The sequence below is a fragment of the Oncorhynchus tshawytscha genome, linkage group LG01, assembly GCF_018296145.1.
Source record: "Oncorhynchus tshawytscha isolate Ot180627B linkage group LG01, Otsh_v2.0, whole genome shotgun sequence".
In the NCBI taxonomy this organism is placed as follows: domain Eukaryota; kingdom Metazoa; phylum Chordata; class Actinopteri; order Salmoniformes; family Salmonidae; genus Oncorhynchus; species Oncorhynchus tshawytscha.
Genome location: NC_056429.1, coordinates 87,321,218 through 87,346,397, shown reverse-complemented (window position 1 = coordinate 87,346,397; position 25,180 = coordinate 87,321,218). Strand labels below are relative to the sequence as shown.

The following is a 25,180-nucleotide window of genomic DNA, read 5'->3' as shown; positions in this document are numbered from 1 at the left end:
ATTGAGGTAGTATATATGTAGGTATCGTTAAAGTGACTATGCATATATGATGAACAGAGAGTAGAAGAAGCATAAAAAGAGGATGAACAGAGAGTAGAAGAAGCATAAAAAGAGGGGTTCACAATGCAGATAGCCCGGTTAGCCAATGTGCGGGAGCACTGGTTGGTCGGGCACAATTTAGGTAGTATGTACATGAATGTATAGTTAAAGTGACTATGCATATAAGATAAACATTGAGTAGCAGCAGCGTAAAAGAGGGGTTGGGGGGACACACAATGCAAATAGTCCGGTACTTATTTTCCACCATAATTTGCAAATAAATTAATTAAAAATCCTACAATGTGATTTTCTGGATTATTTTTTCTACTAATTTTGTCTGTCATAGTTGAAGTGTACCTATGATGAAAATTACAGGGCTCTCATCTTTTTAAGTGGGAGAACTTGCACAATTGGTGGCTGACAATCATTTTTTGCCCGACTGTATGAGATGAGTAATGTAGGGTATGTAATCATAACATAAAAGGTGGCATTGTTTAAAGTGACTAGTGATAAATGTATTACATCCAATTATTAAAGTGGCAAGTCAGTATGTTGGCAGTTAGTGAAGGCTGTTAAACAGTCTGATGTCATTGAGATAGAAGCTGTTTTTCAGTCCCAGCTTTGATGCACCTGTACTGACCTCGCCTTCTGGATGATAGCGGGGTGGTTGTTGTCCTTGATGATCTTTTTCGTCTTCCTGTGACATCGGGTGATGTAGGTGTAATGGAGGGCATGTAGGCTGCACTACTGTGTTGTGCATGCCACACTACTCTCTGGAGAGCCTTACGGTTGTGGGCGGAGCAGTTGCCGTACCAGGTAGTGACACAGCCCGACAGAATGCTCTCGATTGTGTTTCTGTAAAAGTTTGTTTTCAGTGACAAGCGAAATTTCTTCAGCCTCCTGAGGTTGAAGAGGCACTGCTGCGTCTTCTTCACCACGCTGTCTGTGTGGGTGGACAATTTCATTTTGTCCGTGATGTGTACGCAGAGGAACTTAACTTTCCGCCATCTCCACTAATGTCCTGTCGATGTGTATAGGGGGGTGCGCCCTCTGCTGTTTCCTGAAGACCACAATCATCTCCTTTGTTTTGTTGACGTTGAATGTGAGGTTATTTTCTTGACACCACACTCCGAGGGCCCTCACCTCCTCCCTGTAGGCTGTCTCGTCGTTGTTGGTAATCAAGCCTACCACTGTAGTGTCGTCTGCAAACTTGATGATTGAGTTGGAGGCGCGCATGGCCACGCAGTCATGGGTGAACAGGGAGTACAAGAGAGGGCTGAAGAACGCACCCTTGTGGGGCCCAAGTGTTGAGAACCAGCGAGGTGGAGATGTTGCTTCCTACCCTCACCACCTGAGGAGGAAGCCCGTCATAAAGTCCAGGACCAAGATGCACAGGGTGGGGTCGAGACCCAGGGTCTCAAGGTTAATGATGAGTTTGGAGGGTACTAAGGTGTTAAATTCTGAGCTGTAGTCAATGAACAGCATTCTTGCATAGGTATTCATCTTGTTCAGATGGGATAGGGCAGTGTGCAGTGTGATTCCCTTTGTGTCGTCTGTTGACCTACTGGGGAGATAGGCAGATTGGAGTGGGTCTAGGGTATCAGGTAGGGTGGAGGTGATATGATCCTTGACTAGTCTCTCAAAACACTTCATGGTAGTACCTTAGCTTTCTTGGGGACAGGAACAATGGTGGCCCTCTTGAAGCATGTGGGCACAGCAGACTTTGATAGGGATTGATTGAATATGTCTGTAAACACACCAGCCAGCTGGTCTGCACATGCTCTGAGGAAGTGGCTTGGGATGCTGTCTGGGCCAGCCGCCTTGCGAGGGTTAACACGTTTAAATGTTTTTACTCACGTTGGCCATGGTGAAGGAGAGCCCACAGGTTTTGGTAGCGGGCCGTGTCACTGGCACTGTATTCTCCTCAAAGCGAGCAAAGAAGTTGTTTAATTTGTCTGGGAGTTGTTGTCTGTGTTTTTTTTTGTTTGTAATCCGTGATTGACTGTAGACCATGCCACATACGAGCCGTTGAATTGCGACCCTACTTTGTCTCTATACTGACGCTTAGCTTTACTGACCTTGTGGGGATATTGGGGCATTTCTGGAACCATCACGGATAGTGATATACGCCCACACACACACACACACACACTCTGGCAAGGGCTCTGTGTCCTTCACAGGGGCAAAAAAGTGTCTCTCTCTCTCTGGCATTCCTCCCCCTGTCCTGCCATGCCAAGCCCCCCCCCCACTGACTCTCCCTTCTCTCTACCACCAGCCATACATACCAGCCATACATACTGACTCTGACTGCTCTGTTCTGTCTGCTCTTGTCTGTTTGTCTTTGTTTGTCTGGTCTGACTGGTATGTCTGTTTTGTTCCTTCTGGTCTGACTGTTCTGTCTGCTCTGTTCTGGTCTGTCTGCTCAGTTCCGGTCCCTCTACTCATCAACTAGCTCTACTGTCTGGGTCTGAGTTCTGTTCTAATCAACACTCCCCCTGCACTGTGCCATAGGTAATGTCTGCTCCCTCTTTAATTATAGATGTGACGATAGTCATGTCTATATTAGGCATTGGATGAAGCACAGTGTTAAATTCAAATCTCTTTGAAAATGTGCAAATCAACTTTATTGGAGGTACATAAACCTTTGCCAAGAGTGTGCAAAGCTATCATCTTAGCAAAGGGTGGCTACTTTGAATAATCTCAAATATAAAATATATTTTGATTTGTTAACACTTTTTTGGATACTACATGATTCCACGTGTTATTTCATAGTTTCGATGTGTTCAGTATTATTATATAACGTAGAAAATAGCAAAGATAAAGAAAAACCTTTGAATGAGTAGGTGTTCTAAAACGTTTGACTGGTAGTGTGTACATACAGTCAGAAGGTTACATACACTTAGGTTGGAATCATTAACTCGTTTTTCAGCCACTCTACAAATTTCTTGTTAAAAAACTATAGTTTTGGCAAGTCAGTTAGGACATCTATTTTGTGCATGACAAAAGTAATATTTCCAAAAATTGTTAAGACAGATTATTTCACTTATACACATATTTCACACTATCATAATTCCAGTGGGTCAGAAGTTTACATACACTAAGTTGACTGTCCCTTTAAACAGCTTGGAAAATTCCAGAAAATTATGTCATGGCTTTAGAAGCTTCTGACAGTCTATTTTGACATCATTTGAGTCAAATGGAGGTGTACCTGTGGATGTATTTCTAGGACTACCTTCAAACTCAGTGCCTCTTTGCTTAATATCATGGGAAAATCTAAAGAATTCAGCCAGACCTCAGAAAAAGATTGTAGACCTCCACAAGTCTGGTTCATCCTTGGGAGCAATTTCCAAATGCCCGAAGGAACCAAGTTCATCTTTACAAACAATAGTACGCAAGTATAAACACCATGGGAACACACAGCCAACACACTGCTTAGGAAGGAGATGCATTCTGTCTCCTAGACATGAACATACTTTGGGGGGTTAAGTGCAAATCAATGCCAGAACAACAGCAAAGGACCTTGTGAAGATGCTGTAGGAAACAAGTACAAAAGTATCAATGTCCACAGTAAAACAAGTCCTATATCGACATAACCTGAAACGCCACTTAGCAAGGAAGAAGCCACCGCTCCAAAACCGTCATAAAAATAGCCAGACTACAGTTTGCAACAGCACATGGGGACAACAATCGTACTTTTTGGAGAAATGTCCTCTGGTCTGATAAACAAAAATAGAACTGTTTGACCATAATGACCATCGTTATGTTTAGAGGAAAAGGGCTGAAGGAGGGACTGGTGCACTTCACAAAATAGGTGGCATCATGAGGTAGGAAAATTATGTGAATATATTGAAGCAACATCTCAAGACATCAGTCAGAAAGTTAAAGCTTGGTCGCAAATGGGTGTTCCAAATGGACAATGACCCCAAGCATACTTTCAAAGTTGTGGCAAAATGGCTTAAGGACAACAAAGTCAACCTCAATCCTATAGGAAATGTGTTGGCAGAACTGAAAAAAATGGTGTGAGGCTAGGAGGCCTACAAACCTGACTCAGTTACACCAGCTCTGTCAGGAGGAATGGGCCAAAATTCACCCAACTTATTGTGGGAAGCTTATGGAAGGCTACCTGAAACGTTTGACCCAAGTTAAAGGCAATGCTACCAAACACTACTTGAGTGTATGTAAACTTCTGACCCACTGGGAATGTGATGAAAGAAGAAAAAGCTAAAATAAATCATTCTCTCTACTATAATTCTGACATTTCACATTCTTAAAATAAAGTGGTGATCCTAACTAACCTAAGACAGGGAATTTTTACTATGAATAAATGTCAGGAAACGTGAAAAACTGAGTTTAAATGTATTTGGCTAAGGTGTATGTAAACTTCTGACTTCAACTCTATGAATGTATATCATTTGGCTCTATGTATTTTTAGATATAGGCCTATTTTAAATGTGTATTATTGTTGTCATTATCTTTATTGTAAAAATAAATCCAAGCACAAACACAACATAAAGCTACATATTTTTTTGACCGAGGTAATGAACTGTGCATTGATCACTGTGTCCAACACACCACCACCTGTTGTTACGTAGGTCAAAGCTGTGTGCTGGGAAACCTTGGTAGACCATGGGTGGAATAGGCATTGAGGTGCTATGTGTCTTCAGACCAATGACTATTCTCATTTAAAAGTTGTTGTTTTTTCCATCTTTAATCGTGTCTAATTCCATGAACTGCACCGGCCTGCTTTCAATTCGCTTTTTCAAAATACTTTTCTATACGATTTCTTTATAATGATTCACAATTTTGTGGTCCCCTTTCACACTACATTAGTATAACATGTCTGATGGCATTATGGTGATTTAAGAATGTCTGCTAAATGAAATAAATATACATGTATATGTAAAAATGAACAATTGAAAAGCATGCTGGGTTTTATTTTAATGAGCAAGGCCGATGACAATAGCCAGTGTGATTTGCAGTATACATTTACATGTTGGACAACTAAGGTAGATAAACAACAACATATCACATTCAGCAAGTAAAATATTTGTTTAACCATTCCTGAGAATGTCTTTGCTGTTCGGCCGGTTACTTACAAATGTTTTTTTGTAATTTAAAATACATGTATTTTAATTCAATACAATACTTTGCAAAAGTATCTTATACTTTGTTTTGATACATTGATCTTTAGGGTATTTTGTAGTTGTATTTCGTATGATCAAATTTATGCCCATCCCTCTGTGTGTGTGTTTGTGTGTGTGTGTGGTGCATGTCTCTGCATATGGTTTCAGTACTACTCACTGTCGACAGAAAGGGTTATGGGTTGGCTGGTCTTGTTTTCGCCGTTCTTGTCGTTGACAGCCTGTACGTAGTAACGTCCAGCATCAGGGGCCACCGTGGACAGGATGACCAGAGTGTTGTCCAGAGTAATGGCTCTGAGGAACACAGAGACATGTTTGGTCACTACACTGCCACAAACACCACTGACAAAAAGGCCCCTCCGCACATACACACACACTTTACAGTGTAAAACATCCTTAAGAAGGAATGCCTTCCAGGTTTTTGCAGAGCTGAATAAGATTACAGTTGTCCTGTTATATTCTTGTTGTGTGTACCAGCTTCTCCCCTGCTCCAGCCCCTCCCACTCTGTGTTGTGCTGACCAGTGGAGTGAGACCCAGGCCTCCACTCCCTGCATTCTACCAATTATAGCCCCGCCTCGGTTTACAATCAATGTTTGCTTATTATCAGCGCCTGTTCACCAATTTGGAGCTGGATTGCATGTTCCGACTCATTGCCCCCGACCCCCTCTCCCTCCCTCCCTTCTCTCTCTCCACCAAGAGTCAGCATACTAACGTGAATGCACCTCTCCCCTGGAGGAATGCAAACCACAGTGAGGATCAGGTGATGCTGTATATACGGTACACACACATCCGACTGTACCTATGGTACACGCATCCTACTGTACACACGTACACATCCTACTGTACGCACGGTACACGCATCCTACTGTACACGGTACACGCATCCTACTGTACACACATCCTACTGTACACACGGTACACGCATCCTACTGTACACACATCCTACTGTACACACGGTACACGCATCCTGCTGTACACACGGTACACGTATCCTGCTGTACACACGGTACACGTATCCTGCTGTACATACGGTACACATGGTACACATATCCTGCTGTACACACGGTACACATATCCTGCTGTACAAGCAGGGAAATAGAAAATAAATGTAGGATACAAATACAGATAAACTTCATACAAAAATAAAGATATGTAGAAACACATATGTGCACCTTTGACATACAATATTAGGCCTTTGTTCACATGCATATCCAGAGACAACATTTTACCTTCAATGCTCAGTAACCTGCACCCTCCTGAATGAACAAGGTCATGGTTTTGATAATAAACTGGAAGTCTGAGAGACTTAACAAGTATGCACTTGGCAACCAGCAGCAGCAGTAAGACGTTGTTGTGATTCATGGTGGGCTGTAAATAAGGGGCTCGGCTGTGTGTCCTGCAGTGTGCTTTGCTTGTGTTCTGTTCGGAGCGGTGAGGTACTAGGATTGGCTTCCTGGGGTGTATGCTTGGCCCTGAAGCCTGGCGCCAGCCGACGCATCCCCCCACCTCTACTCACAGAGACAAATGAATACACACACGCAACCACAAACACACGCATACGCATGCACACACAATCAACCCCTTCACCTCCCACCACATGTTCACCCAGTTTAGATACCATCTATGTGAATTGAGTTCTTGAATTGCCATGGAATTTGCATCCCATTGCAACCATGAAACATATTTTAAAATGACAAATAGTTACACAAGTTAATATTGAACTCTTTATCAATGATAAAACATAACTTCTATACTGCAACACTTTATGTTTATGCATTGTTTAAAGTACTTTGGGCAAGCAAATTGCCTTGTCCCAGTAGTGATGAGTTTTGGGGATGGAGAGTTTTTTTGTGCCACATTTTTTTTTTTTTTTGGGGGGGGTGGTTACAGGTATAATATAAAAATCATTTAATTATGTACTTTGTACTTACCTGTGGGCTGCCACTCACAAATGATGAAAAAATCTCCACCACCTGGAAACCAGTTGATGGTTCGGATTACGGGATGCTGAGGTCATATTTTTCCATATTCTGTTCCAATTAAAGGGTTGTTCAGATTCACTTAGATATGTGGACCATACCTTTTTAATGGCTATCAGCATATGAGCTTTCCAGAAGTTGTTTATACTGTACATTGTAGAGAACAGTCATTTAAGGAGCCCAGATCATTTATTTTTTAATCCCATCAGTATTTTGGGTCAGTATTTGACTTTCCAAAGGGACTCGATAGGCCAGCATAGCTGATTTAGATTGTAAATATAGAAAAGAGGAGGTGCCTGGTAATGTGTGTGTGTCTATCAAGTCTTGGAATGTTGTCAAACCATTACTCTCCATGATATCTGTACAGATTCTACAGATGACACAGATGCTAAGCTACAGGACTGTTTTGCTAGCACAGACTAGAATATGTTCCGGGATTCTTCTGAAGACATTGAGGAGTACACCACATCAGTCATTGGCTTCATCAATAAGTGCATCAATGACGTCATCCCCACAGTGACCATACGTACATACCCCAACCAGGAGCCATGGATTAAAGGCAACATCCTCACTGAGCTAAAGGCGAGAGCTGCCGCTTTTAAGGAGAGGGAGACTAATTCGGACCCTTATAAGAAATCCGACTATGCCCTCAGCTGAACCATCAAACAGGCAAAATGTCAATACAGGACTAAGATTGATTTGTACTACACCGGCTCCAACGCTCGGTGGATGTGACAGGGTTTGCAAACTATTACAGACTACAAAGGGAAACACAGCCTCAAGCTGCCCAATGACATAAGCCTACCAGAAGAGCTACTTCTAATTACTTCTATGCGCTCTTCGAGGCAAGCAACACTGAAGCACGTACGAGAGCATTAGCTGTTCCGGACGACTGTGTGATCACGCTCTCAGCAGCCGAGTGAGTAAGACCTTGAAATAGGTCAACATTCACAAAGCCACGGGGCTAGACGGATTACCAGGATGTGTATTCCGAGCATGCGCTGACCAATTGGCAAGTGTCTTCATTGACATTTTCAACCTGTCCCTGACTGAGTCTGTAATATCAACATGTTTGAAGCGGACCACCATAATCCCTGTGCACAAGAACACTAAGGTAACCTGCCTAAATGACTACAGACCGGTTGGCACTAACATCTGCAGCCATGAAGTGCTTTGAAAGGCTGGTCATGGCTCACGTCAACACCATTATCCCAGAAACCCTAGACCCACTCCAATTTGCAACCACCTCAACAGATCCATAGATGATGCAATCTCTATTGCACTCCACACTGCACTGTCCCACCTGGACAAAAGGAACACCTATGTGAGAATTCTATTAATTGACTACAGCTCTGCGTTAAATACCATAGTGCCCACAAAGCTCATCACTAAGCTAAGGACTAAACACCTCCCTCTAAAACTGGATCCTAGACTTCCTGACGGGCCACCCCAGGTGGTAAGGGTAGGGAGTAACACATCTGCCACACTGATCCCCAACACGGGGCCCCTCAGGGGTGCGTGCTTAGTCCCCTCCTTTACTCCCTGTTCACCTATGACTGCATGGCCAGGCACAAATCCAACACCATCATTAAGATTGCAGATGACACAACAGTGGTAGGCCTGGTCACCAGCAATGATGAGACAGCCTCTATGGAGGAGATCAGATACCTGGCCGTGTGATGCTAGGGTAACAACCTCTCCCTCAACGTGATCAAGACATAGGAGATGATTGTGGACTACAGGAAAAGGAGGACCGAGCACGCCCTCATTCTCATCTATGGGGCTGTAGTGGAGCAGGTTGAGAGCTTCAAGTTCCTTGATGTCCACATCACCAAATGATCATGGTCGAAACACACAAAGACCGATTTAGCATGGGTACCTCAGATCCTCAAAACGTTCTATAGCTACACCAGAGAGCATCCTGGTTGTATCTCTGCCTGGTATGGCAACTGCCCGTTCTCTGACCGCAAGGCACTACAGAGGGTAGTGCGTACAGCCCAGTACATCACTGGGGCCAAGCTTCCTGCCATCCAGGACCTCTATACTAGGTGGTGTCAGAGGAAGGCCCTAAATACGTCCACCCTAGTCATAGACTTTTTCTCTGCTACCACAGTACCGGAGCACCAAGTCTAGGTCCAAAAAGCTTCTTAACATTTTCTACCCCCAAGCCATAAGACTCCTAAACAGCTAATCAAATGGCTACCCAGAATATTTGCATTGTCCCCCTTTTACGCTTCTGCTACTCTCCGATTATTATCTACGCATAGACACTCTATCTACATGTACATATTACCTCAATTACCTCGACTAACCGGTGCCCCCACACATTGACTCTGTACCGGTACCCCTGTATTTAGCCTCACTACTGTTATTTTACTGCTGCTCTTTAATTATTAGTTATTTTTATTTTTTTGATCTATTATTTACTTAACACTTATTTTTCTTACAAGCCCTTAACCAACAATGCAGTTGTAAGTAAGCATTTCACTACAAGGTCTGTTGTATTCGGCGCATGTGACAAATAACATTTGATTTGATTTTGACCATTAGGGCGATGCAAAAAGCCGCCCTCCAGATTGCAGGGCGTAATTGTGAAATACTGGAGTATGGGCATGCCATTTTCATTCCCTGTTATATTGTTTTTCAATTTTGCGCCAAATAGAGATTATGTGTGTAATAATAGAACCAAAGCATAGTTTACATTGTTTAAGGGATATACAGTATTAGTGACCATCTCTTCCAGGGCAATAGGAGACACCATGTTTCTCTCTATACTCAGCCAGGGGTGGAAGAATCATGTCTAAACCAATTTAATGTGGGGTGAAATGCCTGGAAATACAATTTAATGTTTGGTACGGATAGTCCTCCTCAGTCTTTTCCTATTTGTAAATGTGTTAATTTTATCCGGGATCACTTACAGTGCCTTATACAGTACATTCAGAAAGTATTCAGACCCCTTCATTTTTCCACATTTTGTTACATTACAGCCTTATTCTAAAATGGAAAAAAAAAACATTTTGCTTAACATATTGTATATTTTGCATCTTTGTAATATATGTTATGGATTGACATCCACAAATGAAAACATATCATACGAAACGTAACATATCATACCAAATGGAATGTCTCGGATTTACATACAGAATAATATGAAATGATCTAAGATCAGGTTGGTGTGTCTGAGCTAAATCCATAATAAAAACACACTTTATCTCTCCAATGCTGCATGTGGAAAACAATAGAATGGCTCCCAGTAGAGGAGAGAGATCGAGGTGATGTAAGGAAGCGACAGGGTGTTAATGGTGATGTGTACCTGTTCTTTGGGTTTTTACCATGACTTACGAGTTCCAACCGCTCGACTGTTCATTTTAATGTACTATATCTCCAAGTGAAAAAGGCTTCATTTGGGATTCCCTGAGCGTTGTATAGGCCTCAAAACTGTCTGTCGCCCCAAAGCACCTCGCAGGACTGACTGAGCAGAGGCTTATGATCCATGGTTAATATTTAATACCATTGTCCTAGCTCATCGCCCTGGAAACACATGCTGGACCATCGCTATAGTGATCAGTTTTGGATTCCCTTAGGGATGTGGACTGTCCGGTGCGTTAAATGAATCCCAGGTGACTCCCGGGACATTTCCAAAACAGGGACACTGCGTAGTGATGCTTGTAGCTTAAAGGATAAGAAACTGGCCAGGGATAAATATAGTTTGTATAGTAGATAGATATTCACTATATTAACAGGAATTAGTACTAGACTACTATGTAATGCAGCCCATCACTCACACTGTATACCTGAATACTTGTAAACATATAATCTGCACTGAAAGATACATAACGCACAGTTCACAAGCTGAATTTATGGCAAGTTAAACGTGGTCTGGCACAGTTAAGAGCTTTGCTTGACGTACCAATTGCTTTCACACAACCGCTCTCAACGACACAGAACAGGAGACCCAACACCTCATTGGTTTGGATAAAATGTAGGTATAACAGCGACCCCTTCTGTTGAAAAAAAAAAAACGTTTATTGGAATAAAAAGACAAACGATGCTTCACACACCTGTGTGGATGTTTGAAACAGTGAATATGTGTCTCGGTTAACATGACGTGTCCTCATATTTCATAACTCCCTTTACTAAAGAATCACAAGAGTCTTCTCATCCCTAAAATAAACCATGAGTTCTGCTAGTGGTAGCAATATTAGGGATACTATGTAACATTCCATTCTCTTTCCCGAGATTACAAAACAACATATGTTAATGTAGTACACATCGGTTAGGAATATTTCAACCTCTGTGTTGAGAAGTTGTGTATTTACTGTCATTTCCTGGTTTCAAAGAGCACCAGAAACTACACTAACTGTGAGCTTTAGCATTTCTTCTGTCGCTACAGAAACAGACCCTGGGTCTGTTCTAAATTGAACACCTGCAAATCCGAGGCCATGATTGTGCTTTTGTTGTTGGTGTGGTAGTGAAGCAACCATTATTTGCATACAATTAACATAACATACTTCATTTAAAGGTGCAATATGCAGAAATTGATCCGTCATTTCATGGTTGCTAAAATTCTAATAGTTTGCCTATTTTCAGTTTAAGAGACAAAACAAGGAATGTATCATTTAAACCAGCGACCCAACTGTTAGGCTTCCTGCTGCTCTATATATTATTATGAAATTACCATTTCTCCAGACTGTGGAAGAACTTATCTGACATGCTGCATTAAACAGAGGTGTGCTTCACCCATGCCGAAAAAGCGGCACAGGCTGCTGAACCATCTTGGTGCACTGCAATGTTCCACTCTATCCAGCTCTTCCAAAGAGAAAGGCATTTATTTTTGTATTTGGTGTGGCGATAGAGCAGTCAGTTTGAAAGAGGGTGTAACGGTTTTCTTCTTCCTCTGACGAGGAGTATGAAATATCAGACCAATGCGCAGCGTGGTAAGTGTCCATAATTTATTTAATAAACTGGACACAGAATACAAAAGAACAAGAGAAATAAATGGAAAAACCGAAACAGTTCTGTATGACAGACACAGAACACAACTACCCACAACCCATAGTGGGAAAACAGGCTGCCTAAGTATGGTTCTCAATCAGAGACAACGATCGACAGCTGCCTCTGATTAGGAATCATACCAGGCCAAACACAGAAATACAAAACATAGAAATACAAAACATAGAATGCCCACCCCAACTCACACCCTGACCAAACTAAAACAGAGACATAAACAAGGAACTAAGGTCAGGTGACAGAGGGCATAACAATGCTCTCTCTCTACCTTTACCAGCCACAACCGTAATATATGTCTCTGTACTGGGCTGTTACGGTGACCCTATTACCACCACACCGGTCAACACGAGTTATGATGGCACTCAAATTCCATGTGACTGTTTAATTAGTCTTCTCCAAGCTCTGATGCTGCTCATGGTCATTAGTAGCATACCAAATGTGCTAACTGCCTCGTACTCAGCACTCTATTGTCCCTCCAATCACTCTGTCATCAATGCAAATATTCAAAAATCGAAACAAACACTTCATGAGAGCTTATGAGTTCATGTTGCTCAACATTTCTATAGGCTTTGCAATTGCGTGAGAAAGAGTTTTGATGGCCTCTATTAAAAAGAGGAGGATCCCATCAGCTTTCTATAGGCTAGGCCTACTATATTTATTCATCAACTTTCTTAATAATAAGTACATTGCTTCGCTTTACAACAGGAGTATACCCTATCTGGCTGGGATGAAAATTAACCATGGGAAAAGCGTCCTCCATTCGCTATTTAAGTGCATACAGGAAATGTATTTTTTACCCCATTCTCCTGTTACGAGACAGGTGCATAATAATGGTCCATTCTAAATCAAATCTAATTTCACACATATACTAAAAATCTATGTAAAGATGAGATTAAATTAAGAATAGTCTGGTGGGTGCAATATTAGCCTATCACTTGTGAATGATGCCCAGCGTGTGCAGTAAGGCATTTTTTTGCCACTTTTCAAATCATAGTTGCACACCTCATGTAGGCTAGTCCATACGACTAAACATTCTTATAAGATTTGTATCACAACTAAAGTGGCCAAATAACTTCTTATATTCAGCCTGGTGGAACAACGGTCACTTTGGCTGCAAAATGCATGGATTTTGAAAGGGGCATGACGGCCACAGAAGAGGGATGTCGGACAGAGAGTTCGAGGCCTGGTGAGAATATTATCAAACGCTTGTCAAATGGTTAGCAGTTGGCAACTGCTTGCAACTTTTTCAAATCATCATTATAGTCCCATCATGCAGCCTGAGAATGTATTACAACTCAAAACAGACAGTGCCTTCAGAAAGTATTCAGACCCCTTGAGTTTGTTCACAAATTTTAAAAAAATATATAACTTATTGACGTAAGGAATCAGACCCTTTGCTATGAGACTTGAAATTGAGCTCAGGTGCATCCTGTTTTCATTGATCATCCCCTGAGATATTTCTACAACTTGATTGGAGTCCACTTGTTGTAAATTCAATTGTTTGGACATGATTTGGAAAGGCACACGCCTGTCTATATAAGATCCCATAGCTGACAGTGTATGTCAGAGCAAAAATCAAGCCATGAGGTTGAAGGAATTGTGCGTAGAGCTCTGAGACAGGATTGTGTCAAGGTACAGGTCTGGGGAAGGGTACCAAAATATTTCTGCAACATTGAAGTTTCCCAACCTGGGTGGGAGGTATTCTAGTGGTTAGAGCGTTGGGCCAGTAACTGAAATATCAAATCACTGAGCTGACAGTTAACCCACTGTTCCCCGGGCGCTGAAGACATGGATGCCAATTAAGGCAGCCCACCGCACCTCTCTGATTCAGAGGGAAGACACATTTCAGTTGAAGGCATTCAGTTGTACAACTGACTAGGTATCATGTGGGTGCAAAGTGAAGTGAGGTCCAGCTGCATAATGGGTGAGCTTGAAGACACCATGACAGAGGAAGCAAAGCCAAATAGAGAGACTAGATGCCACTGTAAACATACAGATGGGTTGGGTCTAGGAGCTACTTTAACATCATAGTTGGGTTGCATTGGGTGCTTCATTGGTTAATGCATCATATAAAAGAGGATAGATGTTGGGGCAATTGTACTCTGAACATTTTGAAGACATTGATGTGAAAGCATATACAGTGCTGAGTTACCTCAAGAGGATGTAATGTTGATTAGGGATATGTATTTGCCTACCAGGTGATGTGCCAACAAGTGGCAATGAAGGAGATGGGGAACAAAGTGAAAATGACAGCTTGGGAACACCTCTCGGGAACCTGGGGCCGGAAAGGGGAAGACTGGGCGAAAGCATGAGGAGGCCAAGTGTTAAGCAAATCACAGTATATTTTATATTTGAGATTCTTCAAAGTAACCACCCTTCACCTTGATAACAGCTTTGCACACTCTTGGCATTCTCTCAACCAGCATCACCTGGAATGCTTTTACAATGGTCTTGAAAGAGTTACCACACATGCTGAGCACTTGTTTGCTGCTTTTCCTTCACTCTGCAGACCAACTTTTCCCAAACCATCTCAATTGGGTTGAGGTTGGGTGAATGTGGAGGCCAGGTCATCTGATGCAGCACTCCACCACTCTCCTTCTTGGTCAAATAGCCCTTACACAGCCTGGAGGTGTGTTGTGTCATTGTCCTATTTCAAAACTCTCCACCCGGCACAGCCAGAAGAGGACTGGCCACCCCTCATATAGCCTGGCTCCTCTCTAGGTTTCTTCCTAAGCTTTGTCCTTTCTAGGGAGTTTTTCCTAGCCACCGTGCTTCTACACCTGCATTGCTTTTTGTTTGGGTTTTTAGGCCGGGTTTCTGTAGAACACCTTGAGATATCAGCTGATGTAAGAAGGGCTTTATAAATCTTTATAAATTATAAATTTATAAATTTTGCACGCCCAATTTTTCAGTTTTTGATTTGTTAAAAAAGTTTGAAATACCCAATAAATGTCGTTCCACTTCATGATTGTGTCCCACTTGTTGTTGATTCTTCACAAAAAAATACAGTTTTATATCTTTATGTTTGAAGCCTGAAATGTGGCAAAAGGTCGCAAAGTTCAAGGGGGCCGAATACTTTCGCAAGGCACTGTATATGGGCTGCATTTTCTGGGGGTGGTAACTTCAATGAACTTATCCTCAGCAGCAGAGGTAACTCTGAGTCTTCCTTTCATGTGGTGGTCCTCATGAGAGCCAGTTTTATCATGGAGCTTGATATTTCTTGCGACTCTTGATAAAACTTTCAAAGTTCTTGAAATGTTCTGTATTAACTGACCTTCATGTTTTAAAGTAATGATAGACTGTCATTTCTCTGCTTATTTGAGTTGTTCTTGTCATAATATGGACTTGGTCTTTCACCAAATAGGACTGTCTTCTGTTTACCACCCCTACCTTGTCACAACACAGCTGATTGTATAGGAAAGAAATTCCACATTCAATTTTAACATGGCACACCTGTTAATTGAAATGCATTCTTCATGAAGCTGGTTGAAAGAATGCCAAGAATGTGCAAAGCTGTCATCAAGGAAAAGGGTGGCTACTTTGAAGAAAATAAAATATTAAATATACTTTGAATACTTTTGTTTCCGTATGTGTTATTTCATACTTTGAAGTCTTCACTGTTATTCTACAATGTAGAAAATAGTAAAAAATAAGAAAAATGAGAAGGTGTCCAAACTTTTGACTAGTACTGAACATGTTGCTTGAGATGCTAAAGTTGTTTATGTTAATTAATATTCAATTACTGTGAGAGGCAGGAGGCAGGCAGTTATTTACTTGGCAATCACCGGCTGACAACATGTCATGACCGCCACAGCCCTACTCTGTACACACACACACACGCTCACGCTCACACACACACACACACACACACACACACACACACACACACACACACACACACACACACACACACAGAGGGATGGGCATACATTTGATAATAAAAATACAACTACAAAATACCCTAAAGATCAATGTATCAAAATAAAGTTTAAGATACTTTTGCAAAGTATTGTATTGATTTAAAATACATGTATTTTAAAATACAAAAACATTTGTAAGTAACCGGCCGAACAGCAACGACATTCTCAGTAATGGTTACAAAAACTATTTACTTGCTGACTGTGATATGTTGTTGTTTAACTACCTTAGTTGTCCAACATGTAAATGTATACTGCAAATCACACTGGCTATTGTCATTGCTCATTAGAATAAAACCCAGCGTGCTTTGCAATTGTTCATTTTTACATATACATGTATATTTAGTTCATTTAGCAGACATGTTATACTAATGTAGTGTGAAAGGGGACCACAAAATTGTCAATCATTAAAAAGAAATCGTATAGAAAAGTATTTTGTATTTTGAAAAAGAGAATTAAAAGCAGGCCGGTGCAGTTCATGGAATTAGACACAATTAAAGATGGAAAAATCAATAACTTTTAAATGAGAATAGGCATTGGTCTAGTAATACATTGTTATTGACTATTGCATTGTTGGGTCTTGAGTTTGCAAGAAAGGTATTTCACTGTACCTATGCCTTTGTCAAATTGAAAACACACACACACACACACACACACACACACACACACACACACATATCAAACCACCTCTTCAATCAACACAAGTAGTACATGTAGAGTCAGTAGTCCATGTGGAGTCAGTAGTCTATGTAGATGGAGTCAGTGGTCTATGTGGATTGAGTCAGTAGTCCTTGTGGATTGAGTCAGTAGTCTATAAATCAAATCAAATTAAATCAAATTTTATTTGTCACATACACATGGTTAGCAGATGTTAATGCGAGTGTAGTGAAATGCTTGTGCTTCTAGTTCCGACAATGCAGTAATAACCAACAAGTAATCTAACTAACAATTCCAAAACTACTGTCTTATACACAGTGTAAGGGGATAAAGAATATGTACATAAGGATAGATGAATGAGTGATGGTACAGAGCAGCATAGGCAAGATACAGTAGATGGTATCGAGTACAGTATATACATATGAGATGAGTATGTAAACAAAGTGGCATAGTTAAAGTGGCTAGTGATACATGTATTACATAAGGATGCAGTCGATGATATAGAGTACAGTATATACGTATGCATATGAGATGAATAATGTAGGGTAAGTAACATTATATAAGGTAGCATTGTTTATATATTTACATCATTTCCCATCAATTCCCATTATTAAAGTGGCTGGAGTGGAGTCAGTGTCATTGTCAGTGTGTTGGCAGCAGCCACTCAATGTTAGTGGTGGCTGTTTAACAGTCTGATGGCCTTGAGATAGAAGCTGTTTTTCAGTCTCTCGGTCCCAGCTTTGATGCACCTGTACTGACCTCGCCTTCTGGATGATAGCGGGGTGAACAGGCAGTGGCTCGGGTGGTTGATGTCCTTGATGATCTTTATGGCCTTCCTGTAACATCGGGTGGTGTAGGTGTCCTGGAGGGCAGGTAGTTTGCCCCCGGTGATGCGTTGTGCAGACCTCACTACCCTCTGGAGAGCCTTACGGTTGTGGGCGGAGCAGTTACCATACCAGGCGGTGATACAGCCCACCAGGATGCTCTCGATTGTGCATCTGTAGAAGTTTGTGAGTGCTTTTGGTGACAAGCCGAATTTCTTCAGCCTCCTGAGGTTGAAGAGGCGCTGCTGCGCCTTCTTCACGATGCTGTCTGTGTGAGTGGACCAATTCAGTTTGTCTGTGATGGTTATGCCGAGGAACTTAAAACTTGCTACCCTCTCCACTACTGTTCCATCGATGTGGATAGGGGGTGTTCCCTCTGCTGTTTCCTGAAATCCACAATCATCTCCTTAGTTTTGTTGACGTTGAGTGTGAGGTTATTTTCCTGACACCAAACTCCGAGGGCCCTCACCTCCTCCCTGTAGTCTCGTCGTTGTTGGTAATCAAGCCTACCACTGTTGTGTCGTCCGCAAACTTGATGATTGAGTTGGAGGCGTGCATGGCCACGCAGTCGTGGGTGAACAGGGAGTACAGGAGAGGGCTCAGAACGCACCCTTGTGGGGCCCCAGTGTTGAGGATCAGCGGGGAGGAGATGTTGTTGCCTACCCTCACCACCTGGGGGCGGCCCGTCAGGAAGTCCAGTACCCAGTTGCACAGGGCGGGGTCGAGACCCAGGGTCTCGAGCTTGATGACGAGCTTGGAGGGTACTATGGTGTTGAATGCCGAGCTGTAGTCGATGAACAGCATTCTCACATAGGTATTCCTCTTGTCCAGATGGGTTAGGGCAGTGTGCAGTGTGGTTGAGATTGCATCGTCTGTGGACCTATTTGGGCGGTAAGCAAATTGGAGTGGGTCTAGGGTGTCAGGTAGGGTGGAGGTGATGTGGTCCTTGACTAGTCTCTCAAAGCACTTCATGATGACGGATGTGAGTGCTACGGGCGGTAGTCGTTTAGCTCAGTTACCTTAGCTTTCTTGGGAACAGGAACAATGGTGGCCCTCTTGAAGCATGTGGGAACAGCAGACTGGTATAGGGATTGATTGAATATGTCCGTAAACACACCGGCCAGCTGGTCTGTGCATGCTCTGAGGGCGCGGCTGGGGATGCCGTCTGGGCCTGCAGCCTTGCGAGGGTTAACACGTTTAAATGTCTTACTCACCTCGGCTGCAGTGAAGGAGAGACCGCATGTTTTCATTGCAGGCCGTGTCAGTGGCACTGTATTGTCCTCAAAGTGGGCAAAAAGTTATTTAGTCTGCCTGGGAGCAAGACATCCTGGTCCGTGACTGGGCTGGATTTCTTCCTGTAGTCCGTGATTGACTGTAGACCCTGCCACATGCCTCTTGTGTCTGAGCCGTTGAATTGAGATTCTACTTTGTCTCTGTACTGACGCTTAGCTTGTTTGATAGCCTTGCGGAGGGAATAGCTGCACTGTTTGTATTCAGTCATGTTACCAGACACCTTGCCCTGATTAAAAGCAGTGGTTCGCGCTTTAAGTTTCACACGAATGCTGCCATCAATCCACGGTTTCTGGTTAGGGAATGTTTTAATCGTTGCTATGGGAACAACATCTTCAACGCACGTTCTAATGAACTCGCACACCAAATCAGCGTATTCGTCAATGTTGTTATCTGACGCAATACGAAACATCTCCCAGTCCACGTGATGGAAGCAGTCTTGGATTGTGGAGTCAGCTTGGTCAGACCAGCGTTGGACAGACCTCAGCGTGGGAGCCTCTTGTTTTAGTTTCTGTCTGTAGGCAGGGATCAACAAAATGGAGTCGTGGTCAGCTTTTCCGAAAGGGGGCAGGGCAGGGCCTTATATCCGTCGCGGAAGTTAGAGTAACAATGATTCAAGGTCTTTCCACCCCTGGTTACGCAATCAATATGCTGATAAAATTTAGGGAGTCTTGTTTTCAGATTAGCCTTGTTAAAATCCCCAGCTACAATGAATGCAGCCTCCGGATAAATTGTTTCCAGTTTGCAGAGAGTTAAATAAAGTTTGTTCAGAGCCAACAATGTGTCTGCTTGGGGGATATATACGGCTGTGATTATAATCGAAGAGAATTCTCTGGGTAGATAATGCGGTCTACATTTGATTGTGAGGAATTGTAAATCAGGTGAACAGAAGGATTTGAGTTCCTGTATGTTTCTTTCATCACACCATGTCATAAGGCATACGTTAGTCATAAGGCATACGCCCCCGCCCCTCTTCTTACCAGAAAGATGTTTGTTTCTGTCGGCGCGAGGCGTGGAGAAACCCGTTGGCTGCACCACCTCGGATAGCGTCTCTCCAGTGAGCCATGTTTCCGTGAAGCAGAGAACGTTATATGGATTGAGTCAGTGGTCTATGTGGATTGAGTCAGTAGTCCATGTGGAGTCAGTAGTCTATGTAGATTGAGTCAGTAGTCTATATGGATTGAGTCAGTGGTTTATGTGGATTGAGTCAGTAGTCCATGTGGATTGAGTCAGTAGTCCATGTGGATTGAGTCAGTAGTCTATGTGGATTGAGTCAGTAGTCTATATGGATTGAGTCAGTAGTCTATGTGGATTGAGTCAGTAGTCTATATGGATTGAGTCAGTAGTCTATATGGATTGAGTCAGTAGTCTATGTGGATTGAGTCAGTAGTCCATGTGGAGTCATTAGTCTATGTAGATTGAGTCAGTAGTCTATATGGATTGAGTCAGTGGTTTAGTCCATTTGAGTCAGTAGTCCATGTGGAGTCAGTAGTCTATGGATTGAGTCAGTAGTCCATGTGGTTGAGTCAGTAGTCCATGTGGATTGAGTCAGTAGTCTATATGGATTGAGTCAGTAGTCCATGTGGAGTCAGTAGTCTATGTAGATTGAGTCAGTAGTCTATATGGATTGAGTCAGTGGTCTATCTGGATTGAGTCAGTGGTCTATGTGGATTGAGTCAGTAGTCCATGTGGAGTCAGTAGTCTATGTAGATTGAGTCAGTAGTCTATATGGATTGAGTCAGTGGTTTATGTGGTTTGAGTCAGTAGTCCATGTGGAGTCAGTAGTCTATGTAGATTGAGTCAGTAGTCTATATGGATTGAGTCAGTGGTTTATGGGATTGAGTCAGTAGTCTATATGGATTGAGTCAGTAGTCTATCTGGTTGAGTCAGTAGTCTATATGGATTGAGTCAGTGGTCTATGTGGATTGAGTCAGTAGTCCATGTGGAGTCAGTAGTCTATGTAGATTGAGTCAGTAGTCTATATGGATTGAGTCAGTGGTTTATGTGGTTTGAGTCAGTAGTCCATGTGGTTTGAGTCAATAGTCCATGTGGATTGAGTCAGTAGTCTATATGGATTGAGTCAGTAGTCTATGTGGATTGAGTCAGTAGTCCATGTGGAGTCATTAGTCTATGTAGATTGAGTCAGTAGTCTATATGGATTGAGTCAGTGGATTGAGTCAGTAGTCCATGTGGATTGAGTCAGTAGTCTATATGGATTGAGTCAGTAGTCTATGTGGATTGAGTCAGTAGTCCATGTGGATTGAGTCAGTAGTCTATGTGGATTGAGTCAGTAGTCTATATGGATTGAGTCAGTAGTCCATGTGGATTGAGTCAGTAGTCCATGTGGATTGAGTCAGTAGTCCATGTGGATTGAGTCAGTAGTCCATGTGGATTGAGTCAGTAGTCTATGGACAGCAGGCAGCTGCAAGGCAGAAGGCTGTACAACAGGTGGTTGCAAGGCAGAAGGCTGTACAGCAGGCAACAGCTCTAGGAAATGTTGGCCGCCTAGACAGCTGGTACAGCCTGGCTGTGCTGTGCTGGGGCCTGGACCTGTCATGTAACTCCATTTGTAATGATTTCCCATCTAAGGCTCATTTATTTATTTGATGCCATGGGGGGAGTGATTGACAGCTAACGTTGATAATAATTAATAATAATTAATAATTAATTAATTAATTAATTAATAATAATTAATAATTAATAGATAATAATTCTGTACAGCTCCCATCAATATCGGTATGTGTGTTGGTGCGGTATGCGCGCGTAGTCTTGTGTTTGTGTGTGTGTGCTTGAAGTGTATGAGTGTAAAACGCTGTTGACATAGAGTGACAGTGTCCAAACTATTCTGAGACACACAATGGAAGAGTGTAATGTCATACTGTATGTTGTGGTGGTCTCACTCTATCTCCACCCCCCCACCACCCACCCCGACACCCACCTCAGACCTCGATTACTTCCAGACAAATAGCCGTGGCCAACCTCCGCCAACCTCCCCCAGTAGAGACAGAGGTCAGGGGGGATCAAGCGGCCGACAGGCCTGGGACAAATATGACTCAAACCAGAGCCGACACCCTGCCTTCCATCGCTCCACAACACATCTCTCTGATGAAAACCTACAGCTCCAAGGTAGATGGAGGGAGGGAGGGAAGGAGGGGAGACATGGAGGAGAGAAGGGAGGCCGGTGCTCATAAAAACAGCCACTCGCTTTTCTGCCCGGGAGCTCTCATGATTTGTAGCTGGTAGCTTGACTTTCCACTCCCTACTGCTGGAGTTATTTTCAGAAGTAAGCTATTGAGTATTCATACAATTCATTTTCATCTCTCGATGTCTGAGACACAGTGCCATTTCAATCAGATCTCCTGCCATCCACGTCAGCCTCCTCACACCTACAGTACTCCACCAGGACCTAATTCTCCTTGACCACTCCTCCCTGTTCGCCAGGTCAACTAGTCAGTGTGAGGCAGATGAAGAGTTTGGTGTGTTCCGTCACACATACGCTTGAACGCACACACACAAACATACCCACTAACACACACACACACACACACACACACACACACAAAGACTACACAAACCTGCGCATAACACAGGCTACACGTACACTTACACACACTACACATGAAACACACACACGACTACACACACACATATGTACAATACTACACACACACACACACACACCACAGTGAGTAATGCAGAATCCATATTAGACAGACAAGAGGTGGATGTCTCAGGCAGACCCATTAATTGACCACTCTCCAAGCAGTAAATTGGTAATTGCACAGTGTCAGCACAGCGTCGTTGTTCCTCCTCCTCCTTCGTCTTCTCCTCTCTGTGACTTTCTAGGTACGCCGTGTTAGAATGGGTTGTTGGGCTGTAGCACTCAGAGATAAATCCATGTCTTAACGTCTTTAGAAGAGACGAGAGAGACATTTCCGGATGAAAGGAGAGAGAATGAAAAGATTGTCTGAGGAAGAAAACGTATTCTAGGGCCCGCCTGACTCCTGTACCCTGTGCCTGACTCACCTTCCAACCTAGAAAATGGTGCGGTGCAATTTCAGGTAAATGGGTTTACTGAAGGAGGCTCTGACTATACAGCACATTAAGTCTCGGGAATAACATAACAAATCACAGCAGCTGAATGGAAAAGGCCCTTCAATTGCATTCCCATTCAATAAGAGAAGAGTAATGGCTATTAGAGCTAAATAAGTGCTTTCTCTCCCCTCGGCCTCACACAGTCCTCACACAGCACACTGTATTTCAATGAGCATGGGATCCAGTCGGTCTAAACCAATCTAGTGCAGAGCAGATCGGCTAGAATTCCAGACACCAAACCTGTTCAGGACAGTTGATTTCAATCAATTTCAGAAAATCGGATAAGAGACAAAGAAAGCAGTTTGAGATTTATTTTGTGAACAGATGACTGCTCCTGTCAGTTAAGGTGAGAAAGAGACATAATATTTACGTTGTTGCAGATCCACAATGGTCCTAAAGGATCAACATGACAAGTATAAAGAACTCAACTAATGCATAAAAGTCTTTCCCTGTGACAAGGACATTCAAAGTCTGAGAGGACAGAGCAGTGGATGTCATAAAGAACAGCTGCATAGGCAGCGTGGCAGAGAGAGAGAGAACAGCAGTGGATGCCAAGAAGAACAAAAAAGAGAGAGAGCAAATGTCAGAATGCTGCATAGGCAGCGTGGCACAGAGAGTACGAGAGAGAGAGGCAGAATGCCTGAACAGCTGCATAGGCAGCGTGACAAAATTAAGGAAAGCCTGGAGTCATGTAGTCAGACTCAGTGAGCAAGGACATTCACAGTCTGAGAGGACAGAGCAGTGGATGTCATAAAGAACAGTGGATGTCATGGATGTCATAAAGAACAGCTGCATAGGCAGTGTGGCTCACTGCCCACAAAATGAGGTGGAAACTGAGCTGCACTTCCTAACCTCCTGCCCAATGTATGACCATATTAGAGAGACATATTTCCCTCAGATTACACAGATCCACAAAGAATTCGAAAACAAATCCAATTTTGAAAAACTCCCATATCTACTGGGTGAAATTCCACAGTGTGCCATCACAGCAGCAAGATTTGTGACCTGTTGCCACGAGAAAAGGGCAACCAGTGAAGAACAAACACCATTGTAAATACAACCCATATTTATGCTTGTGTCCTTTAACCATTTATTGTTAAAACTTATTTATTTTATCTTGTGTCCTTTAGCCATTTGTACATTGTTAGAACACTGTATATATATATATATATATATGACATTTGTAATGTCTTTACTGTTTTGAAACTTCTGTATGTGTAATGTTTACTGTTAATTTTTGTTGTTTTTCACTTTATATATTCACTTTGTATGTTGTCTACCTCACTTGCTTTGGCAATGTTAACACATGTTTCCCATGCCAATAAAGCCCTTGAATTGAATTGAATTGAATTGAGAGAGAGAGTAGAGAAACTTCTGAGAGAGCAGTGGATGCCATGAAGAACAGCTGCATAGGCAGCGAATTGGCAGAGAGAGAGCAGTGGATGTCATAAAGAACAGCTGCATAGGCAGCGTGGCAGAGAGAGAGAGAGAGAGAGAGAGAGAGAGAGAGAGAGAGAGAGAGAGAAGCAGTGGATGTCATAAAGAACAGCTGCATAGGCAGCATGGCAGTGGCAGAGAGAGAGAGAGAGAGAGAGAGAGAGAGGATGCCATAAAGAACAGCTGGATAGGCAGCATAAAGAACAGCTGCATAGGCAGCGTGGATGCAGAAAGAACAGCTGCATAGGCAGATGGCAGAGAGAGAGAGAGAGAGAGAGAGCAGTGGATGCCATAAAGAACAGCTGCATAGGCAGCATGGCAGAGAGAGAGAGAGAGAGAGAGCAGTGGATGCCATGAAGAACAGCTGCATAGGCAGCGTGGCAGAGAGAGAGAGAGAGAGCAGTGGATGCCATGAAGAACAGCTGCATAGGCAGCGTGGCAGAGAGAGAGAGAGAGAGAGCAGTGGATGCCATGAAGAACAGCTGCATAGGCAGCGTGGCAGAGAGAGAGAGAGAGAGAGAAGTGGATGCCATGAAGAACAGCTGCATAGGCAGCATGGCAGAGAGAGAGAGCGAGAGAGAGAGAGATGCCAGAAGTGGATGCCATAAAGAACAGCTGCATGCCAGGAACAGCTGCAGGCAGCGTGGCAGAGAGAGAGAGAGAGAGAGAGAGAGCAGTGGATGCCATGAAGAACAGCTGCATAGGCAGCGTGGCAGAGAGAGAGAGAGAGAGAGCAGTGGATGCCATGAAGAACAGCTGCATAGGCAGCGTGGCAGAGAGAGAGAGAGAG

At 42.9% G+C, this 25,180-nt stretch overlaps 1 protein-coding gene across 1 annotated transcript in view; it reads right to left on the bottom strand.

Moving 5' to 3' along the window:
• The window catches only part of LOC112246397 (protein sidekick-2-like), a 184,490-nt gene that overhangs the window by 115,102 nt on the left and 44,208 nt on the right, over window positions 1-25,180 (bottom strand). The window contains exon 4 of the mRNA XM_042327072.1: window positions 5,341-5,474. Within this exon, the coding sequence (XP_042183006.1) occupies window positions 5,341-5,474 (134 nt within the window). The remainder of the gene's footprint in view (window positions 1-5,340; window positions 5,475-25,180) is intronic.